This window comes from Pollachius pollachius (assembly GCF_949987615.1).
Source record: "Pollachius pollachius genome assembly, chromosome: 14".
In the NCBI taxonomy this organism is placed as follows: Eukaryota; Metazoa; Chordata; class Actinopteri; order Gadiformes; family Gadidae; genus Pollachius; species Pollachius pollachius.
In genome coordinates, this window is record NC_136947.1 from 9,156,236 (window position 1) to 9,167,176 (window position 10,941).

Here is a 10,941-nt window from a genome sequence, read left to right on the forward strand (position 1 = left end):
TTAATCGTCTGTAGCATTTTTGTGTTCATTTGTTTTATTGAGTTTATTTATATATTTTTCGATTTATTTCTTGTTGTTTTTATGTTATCTTTTTTGTCCCTTCTTATATTTTTTAAATCTTTTGTATGTTAACACTTTTACTTTTGAAACTGTGTATCTAAACGTTTTCTCTTTTGAATTTCTATTACTGTCCTGGGATTAAGTAAAGTACCACTTAACCCTATTTTATTATTTTTTCTCTTCTTCTGTTTTAGAAGTAAGGCACCCCAGCCATTCAGGATGCTCCAGCTTTGTCAGGTGACCAGGGCATTACTCATCAGCAACGCGCGCTCGGCCTGCAGCACCGAGCTCGTCCAGCAGGAGGCGGTGACGCTGTGCATCAACGTGTCCAGGCAGCAGCCGTTCCCCGCGGCCGACCACGTGGCCATGTTGCGCATCCCGGTGTACGACGACCCCAACGAGGACCTCTACTGCCACTTCGACCGCTGTGCTGACGCCATCCAGAGTGAGGCGGAGCATGGCGGCCGCACCGTTGTCTACTGCAAGAACGGACGCAGTCGCTCTGCAACCGTGTGCGTGGCGTACCTCCTGAAGCACAGGAAGCTCTCGCTCGGTGACGCCCTGCAGGTGAGCCGCGGTAGCCTAGCCTGTTGAGCTAACTTTACGCAGGACTATGTGTGGGTGGTTGTTGAAGCGTGTGCCTCGTTCTGACTCGTCGATTGACATTCGGTGCTTTTCCCGGCCGGGAGTTTATTTGATTTAACGCAACCCCGTAGATTAAACGTTTTAGGGTGCCAGGGTAGGATGATCTAAGGCAAGGGGTTGGGGGTTGAACTCCCAGTATGAAAGGTTCTGGATGATGTTCAGACAGATTCCTTGACATTAACAACTAAGGGTGTGCACGGGTACACATGTACACGTGTAACCGGTTAGTAAATCATAACTGTTTAGAAAAAATCAGTAAACGAATACCGTAAAGAAATTAATAAAATCACCGCGCCATTCGTTTCAATGGGAATAGCGACGGTCTATACTTTCAACATAAGGTGTACATATTTATCATTTGAAATTCGTCCCAGCCTTTATACCACAGATATTATAGGGTCTATAGCATATAACCGTGTTTTCTGATTACAGTTTAATGTAACAGTAAGCTGACAACATCGCTAATTAACACCGCAACTGCAAATTAAGCACACAGAGATATCCATGGCAACCGGTCAAAGAAATTTTCTTTTTGCCATCATTCTGTGCGTGCATGTGTTGATGAACAAATAATCCCCCTATAGCGCGACTGCGGCCCACTTTAAAAAAAAAGAAAAATTCATTAATTAATAAAAAAACGGTTAACTGTCTAAACGAAAAAAAAGGGGTCGTGCACCGTTTTCAAATTTTTGCAACCATTCACACCCCTATTACCAACTAGGGCTGAACAATTTGGGGAAATAATCTAATTTTGATTATTTTGACCAATATTGCGATTCCGATACAGTATGCTATTTTTCTTTTTAAAGTTCCATATAATAGTTTTTCACATTTGTATAGCGCTTTTCAAGGTACCAAAAGCACTTTACAGTGAAGGGGTGACCTCACCAACTCCCTAAACACAATGTGCATCCCTGACAGCTGGAAGAATCCACTAGATTTCATTGAATTGTATATCCTGACCTGTGCTGTTTTCCTCCGCCTCCTCTCCGGCAGAAAGTGAAGACAGCTCGCCACGTCATCGACCCCAACCCCGGCTTCATGGCCCAGCTGGAGCGATACGAGCAGGAGCTCAGCACAAGGCGAGGGGGGGCAGACTGAGGCTGGACTGCTACGATCTCTAGCGCACACTGGCGCTGGTACCGCCACGGTCAATTTCAACTTTCATCGTTCTCGCTTATTTTTCCTTTGGGTTTTTGTTTTCTGTTCTTTCTTGGAACTCAACCGGCTCAACCATCTGTTTATGTAAAAATGATGCCTTGTGCTTAGGCCTTATTTAAGCCTACCCTGGCACTTTTACTGACAGTTACTTTTTCTACCATGGGACATGACTGTTCTCGACTACAACGCCCACAATTCCATTCTTCAATCAACGTAGCAACGGTGCCGACAGTTGGCTCGCTCTGTAGTGCTTCGGCCATCGAGCATATAGCTAGTGGCTAGCTCATAGTCCTGTTCTATTGGATAGGTCTAATTGCTTTAGGCAAATAGGGGCACCACTTTTGTTGACCTTCTGCTCAATTTGACATTTGGGGCTGTGTAAGCAGAACTGCTGTAGTATCTATTACTGAGTCTCCGCAGACACTGGAAACCTGACCGCAGTCAAGTGCTGACACGGATCAGTCTCAATGGATTCAAAGGCCTTACGTTTTTTTTTTACCTTTCCTCCCAACTATGATTTTAAAGACATATGCCAATTTCAAATGTAATCTTGCACATTGCCATAACTGCGTATGGCTGTCAGCTGTAGGCTAACCACAGGCGCCACAGTTCCCTCTCTTACCACTAGGTGGAGGCAGGATCCCCTTATCCAGATCCTACTCTGCTCTGATAAAAATTCTGCATGCATTTAATAACCGCCAATCATTTTGAGAATCAATGAAGGAATTTCGTGCGCATTTAGGAAGTTTTTGTAAACACTGGGAAACACTGGCTTGTTTTTATCCCACGTAGGTTGGGGCTAGCCTGGCATCACCAGACGAATTGCAAACTGCTAAAGTCTGGAACCTCTCCGTTCATTTTCGATTCCCAAAGAGCGTCACGAACTGGCGCAGAGTAAAATGCCTCTGGACGCGCCGTTGGATAGGCCCTTAATCAATCACAGCAACTAAAAAACATCTTTCCTCTCAACAAAAGCTGCCGTCATTTCCTCTTCTTTAAGCGAAAATATACCATTAAGTCTCGATTGCGTTATCAACAAGCCGTTTTACATCAGCGGCAGCCATCTCGTGTTGGGCGGACATCTTTTTGTATGAGGGGAGAGCCAGACCTTATCTGCAAAGCAAATTAAACACGAGCTTGCAAGATTTGTCGGTTCCCCTAGGTTCGGGCCATAGACTAAATAAAATAAGTCAGCGTAAAAAATAAAATAATCAAAATAATATAAAATAAATATAGAATTATAACAGCGCCATTTGCAATAGTAGCTAAATAATACGCTGTAGATGCGATTCCCATTTCAGGGAATTATATAATTCCCTGAAATAGAAACAAGGAAAGGACAAACATTTAATTAAACAGCAGTATAGTTGCAATTAAACTCACCGACATGCAATTAAAAAACAAAAGGGCTACGCTTAGACTAAAAGTTATCGTCTAAAAGTAAGTGGCTGAAAAGTTTCAGCTAAAAGTTACTAAATATAAATATAATCTTATATTTTTAGTGTGTTACATTATGTTTTTGTAATTATAAGCTGTTCACTTTAAGTAATTCAGAAAATGAGGCAAAAATACATTTTTACGAATAAGTCTTAAGAGCTACAGCAATAATGATAGCGTCAGGTGTACGGCCATTCACATTGTACCTGCTACAGTATTACCACTAGATGTCTTTAACTCAACGATGTGTGTAGTAGATCAGTAAGGTTTAAAATAGTCCAAGGCTATCATTAAAGTTTTATAATGTATAGCTAACACACACGCATAAAGACAAAAGCACATGCACGCAAACACATACACACACACACACAAACACACACTGTGCACACACACTGTGCACAAACACATGTGTTTGTCTAAACCTTCTTCAGTCTTATAGTTAGAGGCTATGTCTGTGTTAGTATATCGACACATTTTGAATACAAAGAAGTAGTATATAATTAGTTTCAGTAGTAATTGGTGAACTAATTCGCTGTGTATACAATAGCGCTGTATGTACTAATGATATCTCAGGTTTAACCTTCTCATTGTGAAGTACTTCCAAAATACTAGAAAAAACAGTAGGAAGAAAAACAGACTTAACAAAGATATAGATAGAACCACGTGTTGTGGTTAAATGTTAAAACATTTAAAACGTCTAACAACTTTAAAAACAAGCAAAAAAAGTCCATCAAAACATCCAACTAGAGCATCCATACTTATCAGGGAAGATTATTGTCTTAAGTTGTGTTTAATTGCCTAGGATATTTGTGTATACTTACTCTATGCTAGCCTATTTTCACTGTGAGTCCAGTTATATTGGTCAGAGGTGGTTCAATCCAGGGTTAAAATGTGAATGTTGTGAAGGCCTGTTTAACTGACCTGTGGAATTCCCACCTTTGATTTAGACCTGAACATGTCTCCTGACTCAAGAGCCCATACTTTGTACGACTTTGCCAATACCAGCATTATGCTAGCAGTCAGCTAGCCGCTAGCTAGCAGTAAGCAAGCAGTAAGCTTATAATAAGCTAACAATAAGCTAACAGTAAGCTTTCAAAATGTCTATTTCAAATGTTCTACTATGCAAATAAGCAATTAACATTGTAGACACTGTGCATTAAAACATTTAAATAAAATATTTGGATGATCACAACTTATTTTATTAGAATCCTCTGTTGTTTACCTTGCTTGGCCCGTGTTTATCGAGCTGAGACCTCAGCCGATGATCGACAGCGGTAACACCGGTCATATTCCAGGGGGAGGGGGGACTATGTGGAACACTAACACCTGATTGGTCGTTGACCGTGGCTGATGTCATCGGAAAAGATCTGTTTAGATGTGATTGGGTATTGCGACACTTTCCTTAAATAAAAGAGAGCAAAAAGACCCCGTCGCAGAGAAATCATTTTTTATTCACCAAATCTGTGCAACATCTCCTCTTTTTATTATGGCGGAGGAAGGCTTTTATCATGGCGGAGGACCCACGAGAGGCCCCCCTTCCCCTTCCCCTTCGGGATCAGCCGCTCTGCCTGTGTGTCCTGTCCCATTCCTGGCGCACTTGGTCGATCCACCCGTTGTAGTTGGCCACCTTGGTGTAGACGCCCAGCTTGTTGAGGTGGCCGCAGCCCTCCCCCCAGGACACCAGGCCCAGCAGGAACCACGTGTCCCGGTACAGCGTCACCATGGGCCCCCCGCTGTCGCCCTCACACGCGTCCATGGGGCTGCCCAGCACGCCGGCGCACAGCATGTTCTCCGACACGTTGAAGTCCATGTGTCTCTGGCACTCTGCGCGCTCCACCAGCGGCACCTGGATCACGTTCAGCGCCGAGCTGTAGACCACGGCCTCCACCCCAGGGTCTTCTTGGTGCTTCTTGCCCCAGCCCGTCACCACGGTGACCGTGCCGTTGAGGTGGAGCACGCGCTCGGCCATGGGCCGCGTCGGCAGGCAGGCGGGGACGATCCAGGTGGACAGCTGGGCGGGGCGCTCCAGCCGCAGCAGGGCGATGTCGTGGTCCACCATGTGGCCGTTGTAGTAGGCGGGGTGCTTGAAGGTGCGGGTCACCCCCAGGGTCTCCTCCGTGCCCTCCAGGCTGTAGCGCTCGTAGTCACCTGCCGCGCGCACGTGCACACACACGAACAAGCCCACACATGCGCACACACACGCGCGTACAAGCGCACATGCAGGCACGTACAAACGCACACGGAAGCCGGCACAAACGCACACAGAAGCGCACGCAGACGGATGAACACAGATGCACACTCGTGCGCAGAAGCAGAGACAGACGCACACAGATGCACACACACACACACACAAGCACACACGCGCACGTACAAACACGCAAACATACAAACGCAAACAGAAGCGCTTGCACACAGATGCACACATGCGCATGCAAACGCACACACGCCCACACACACACGCCCACAGACAGACGCACACACACACGCAAGCACACACGCGCACATACGCAGACACACAGACAAGCACTTAGCTTTATATTTCAAGATGGCGACTAGGTGAACAGAAGGGAGACAGAGCCGGGAGGGCGGCGAGGTGGGTGAGGCCCACAAGGGGCGGAGCCTACCGAGGCGGACTTTGAAGCGCGTGCTCTTGCTGAGGCAGTGGGCTGCGGTCAGGACCCAGTTCTCGTCTATCAGAACCCCGCCACAGTGGAACTGTCCTGCGTGGTTGAGCAGCATTGCCTGCACACACACACACACACACACACACAGACACACACACACACACGCGCACACACACACACACACACACACATACGCACACACATAGGGCATAATATTAAGATGAAGATTTGTACAGCAGTACTGTACATTATGTGTGTGTGTGTGTGTGTTGGGTACAGTACAGAATGTGTGTTTGCGCGTATGTGTGTGCGCGTTGGGTACAGTACAGCATCTGTATGTGCTGTTTTTCTGTTGTGTACAGTACATCGTGTGTGTGTGTGTGTTTGTGTTGGGTATAGTACAACTTTTTTCCGTGTGTTTTTGTGTGTGTGTGGTGTGTGTGGTGGCCCAGCCTACCTGCCAGGGGCTCTCTCCCTTCTTGCCAACCTCCCCCCCGCTCACCCAGGGGGTGAGGCCCATGATGGGCCCGCTGTAGGAGGACCTGCTGAGCAGCAGCTGACCACAGGACGCCCTGTCTGGATCACACACACACACACATACACACACACACACACACACACACATACACATACACACAGAAGCACACACATGCATTCACTCACACACACATACACACACACGCACATACACACGTACACACACACGCACACATACACACACGCACACACACACACACAAACACACACACAGACGCACACACACGCACTCACGCACACACACATAGCATGCAAGCAAGCACTCACACACACACTCAAGCAAGAACACACACACACACGCACACAAGCCCACATACACGTACGCACGCAGAGGGACATACAAAGACACATGCACGCAAGCACACACGCCCGCACGCATGCACGCATGGACACGGAGAGACACACACCAACAGACACACACACACGCATGCACGCAAACACAAACGCACTTACACATGCACACAGACACACGAGGACAGACACACGCAGCCATGCAGACGCACACATATGCAAACATGCAGACGCACACACATGCATTCACGCACACACTCACCGGCACAAAAAGAAGCATTAAGCATTTTTTTCCCTTTTTAATAAATAATAATGATCAATATTAGTTATCATAATAATAATCACACTGTCCACTCACTTATGGGTTCGCAGCTTTTGGTGTTGTCGTGGAGACGGTACCCGCTGAGACAGCTGCAGGTGCGACTCAGGCCGTCCGTGCTCTCCGTGCACTCATGGTCACACTTGCCGTTGTCCAGTGAGCAGCTGGTGGCCGCCACGGCTGACACACACACACACACACACACGCACACACTCACACAAGGACACACGCACACACACACACACACACACATGCACACAAAGACACACACACACGCACACACACAAACACACACACACACATAAACAAAGGCACACACGCACACACATACACACACACACACACACACAAACACATGCACGCACGTACACACACACACACTCACGCATTGCACACATACACACACACACACACACAGACACCCACACACTTACGTATGAGATGAACGGTGGTTAGGTAGTTTAGGTATAAGATGAACGGTGGTTAGGTAGTTTAGGTATAAGATGAACGGTGGTTAGGTAGTTTAGGTATAAGATGAACGGTGGTTAGGTAGTTTAGGTATAAGATGACAGTGGTTAGGTAGTTTAGGTATAAGATGAACGGTGGTTAGGTAGTTTAGGTATAAGATGAACGGTGGTTAGGTAGTTTAGGTATAAGATGACAGTGGTTAGGTAGTTTAGGTATAAGATGAACGGTGGTTAGGTAGTTTAGGTATAAGATGACAGTGGTTAGGTAGTTTAGGTATAAGATGAACGGTGGTTAGGTAGTTTAGGTATAAGATGAACGGTGGTTAGGTAGTTTAGGTAAGAGTTGAAGGAGTGTTAAGTAGTTAAGGTATGAGTTGAGGGATGGTTAGTAGTACTAACTACGGCCGTACTACTAATGGACTCACGCTGGTCGCAGTACTTGCCCTCGTAGCCCGGGTTACAGTCGCATGCAAACGCCTGGAACAGGTCTATGCAGGAGCCGTTCACACACTGGTTGGGCCTACACTGGTTCCCATCTGAAGACAAGTCAGGGGTCAACACACTGCAGGGCCAGCAGGGGCCCTCCAATAACAGTGGACCAATTACAGCGGACCCATTACAGTGGAGCAATTAAAGTGGACCAATTACAATGACCAATTACAGTGGACCCATTACAGTGGACCAATTTCAGTGGACAAATTACAATGGACCAATTGCAGTGGACCAATGACAGCATGGGCCAATTACAGTGGACAAATTACAACATGGGCCAATTACAGTGAACCTATCACAATGGACCGATTGCAACCGATCCCAGTGAACCAAAGTAAGACACTTGGATCCAACGTCACTTGGATGACAGTGAATTCACATTCACTGACACATGCTACAGGATGCCTGGAGGTAGACCCCGGATATAGGGCAACCTTTCACTCCAACGAGGAAGTAACCCGATATATGATCAACACTGAACAATCACTACACTCATTGGATACACTGATGCAATTATGTATCTAGGGGAAATTTAATTTGTCCAGTGTTTAGTGTACCACTTTATATTCAGAAAGTGAAGGCAGTTGATGCTGTTGACAAGCTGTTCCTACCTGTGTAAACGGTCCAGAACTCCAACTGAAACACCACAACAGACAGTGACATGAATTCATACGGTCTAATGTATTATTCGCCATTACCTTGCCCTTTATAACTGTGATATAATCACTTTGTATCAAGAGTTGAGAGCAGTGTTTTCCAATCTCAGAGTAGGGACCCCACTTTCCCCGGCACCCTAATAATGTAAATGGATCATGGAAGATTTCTGACTGATAAGCTATCATGATAGTTGATGATACATTGGAAAGGCCTCATAAGGGTGTGAGATGATATTTAAACGGAGTGCCTCATGATTCGTAGCCACAAGTGAACGTCTGCTCAAAGCTTAATAAACTACTACTCACCAGAAGTAGTAAAGTGAATTACTCCTAATAAAATGACTCCTTCAAAATAGTGCTTAGCATTGTGTAGCGTGTTATCCTAGCTATGTTTGTTGTATACAGGGAATGGGTTAACCTAGTGATTGTTTGTTCTTGGCACTTGGTTCTTTGAACATCCTTACTGACATATTGTTTCTCTCTGTTCTGGCAAATGTACTTAGGTCGCTTTGGATAAAAGCGTCTGCTAAATGCTGTCAATGTAAAGGTAATCACTGAGTAAATCCCTTCATGAACTAACACTGATCACTTTATGAACTACTTCTAATCACTTAATGAACTACTCCTAATCACTTAATGAACTACTACTAATTACTTAATGAACTACTACTAATTACTTAATGAACTACTACTAATCACACAATGAACTACTGTTAATTACTTAATGAACTACTACTAATTACTTAATGAACTACTACTAATCACACAATGAACTACTGTTAATCACTTAAGGAACAACTGCTAATCACTTAATGAACGACTGCTAATCACATAATGAACCACTACTAATCACTGAGGGAAGTATTCCTTACGTACATTGCTTATCACACAGAACTTGTGCACCACACATAACAGGGAGCTGTGATGGGACAGTGACCACAGGGGGTACCACCCCGTTGGGGGTACCACCCAGCAGGGGGTAGCACCCAGCAGGGGGTACCACCCCGTCGGGGGTACCATCCCGGCCTCACCGTGGCCTCCTTGGTCCCGAAGATCTCCCGGGCCTCCTCAAAGTCACAGAGCTCCTCTATACACTCCCGTTCCTTACTGGCCGGCTTCAGCTCCTCCAGGAAGCTGTTGGCTCTCTTGGAGCGCAGAACCGTGTGGGCTTCAGGGCCACTGGAGAACACTGGGAGAACCACACGGAGCCATGTCGACAACATGCAGAGCCACACGTACAGAAACATACAGGAACATGGAGAACCAAACGTACAGAAACATACAGGAACATGGAGAACCACACGTACAGAGCCACACGTACAGAAACATACAGGAACATGGAGAACCACACGTACAGAAACATACAGGAACATGGAGAACCACACGTACAGAGCCACACGTACAGAAACATATAGGAACATGGAGAACCACACGTACAGAGCCACACATACAGAAACATACAGGAACATGAAGTACCATAAATACAGAACCATACATGCAGAGCCACACGTATAGAACCATACAGAAATGAAGAACCACCCACACAGAACCACACATGCAGAACCGTACATACAGAAACATACAGAACCACACATGCAGATCCACACATACAAAATCACATATACAGAATCATACATACCGGAACATACAGAACCATACATACAGAAACATGAGAACCCAACAAGCAGAACCTATACGAAATATCCAGTCTGGGTAGACGAGCCATGATAGAACAGGATGGGGCCGCGATGGATCCACCTCTCTACAAATCTAAGGAAAAGGCTTTGTCTCCACAATCTGGCTCCTTCAAGACAGACCACTTGAAAAGGCTCTCACATATCGTTAGCCTCATAGCATAATTGCCTATGTCATAATGATATCTAAACTAACTTTACTCTCCTAAGGTTGCTAATTCACTGTGCCTCATTGGCTGTATCCTAAGCCAATCAGAGTGCTTTCTACATTGCATAATCACTATCCGCCTAAGTCATCCGTTTGACTTAGGCACATGGGGGGGTCATAGATATACGGCCTGTTAAGCCCTTTGATGATTAAGGGCTAGAAAAATAAAATTGAATTTAATTGAATTGAATTAATCTAAAGTCTGCCGTGTGAGATGAGTGTATGACGGAAGAATGTGTTCAGAGCAGAACCAAGAGCGCTGAGGGGTTCAGTGTGAGAGCAGGAGGAGGAGGAGGAGGAAGAGGAGGAGGAGGAGGAGGTGGAGTCAGGAGGAGGAGAAGGTCAGAGGA

At 45.7% G+C, this 10,941-nt stretch overlaps 2 protein-coding genes across 2 annotated transcripts in view; one reads left to right on the forward strand and one right to left on the reverse strand.

The window, feature by feature from the left end:
• Positions 1 to 279: 279 nt before the first annotated feature.
• On the forward strand, positions 280 to 1,806 carry dusp28 (dual specificity phosphatase 28; the record flags this gene model as incomplete). The annotated part of the gene is made up of 2 exons (XM_079750475.1): positions 280 to 627; positions 1,702 to 1,806. The coding sequence occupies 2 exons, from the start codon at positions 280 to 282 to the stop codon at positions 1,804 to 1,806; spliced, it is 453 nt and encodes a 150-aa protein (XP_079606601.1).
• Positions 1,807 to 4,858: 3,052 nt separating this feature from the next.
• proca (protein C (inactivator of coagulation factors Va and VIIIa), a) overlaps positions 4,859 to 10,941 on the reverse strand; it is a gene marked incomplete at both ends in the record, with an annotated part of 6,168 nt that continues 85 nt past the window's right edge. Inside the window, 7 exons of the mRNA XM_079750543.1 lie at positions 4,859 to 5,451; positions 5,928 to 6,045; positions 6,385 to 6,503; positions 7,114 to 7,254; positions 7,967 to 8,077; positions 8,645 to 8,669; positions 9,721 to 9,878. Of these exons, the coding sequence (XP_079606669.1) occupies positions 4,859 to 5,451; positions 5,928 to 6,045; positions 6,385 to 6,503; positions 7,114 to 7,254; positions 7,967 to 8,077; positions 8,645 to 8,669; positions 9,721 to 9,878 (1,265 nt within the window). The remainder of the gene's footprint in view (positions 5,452 to 5,927; positions 6,046 to 6,384; positions 6,504 to 7,113; positions 7,255 to 7,966; positions 8,078 to 8,644; positions 8,670 to 9,720; positions 9,879 to 10,941) is intronic.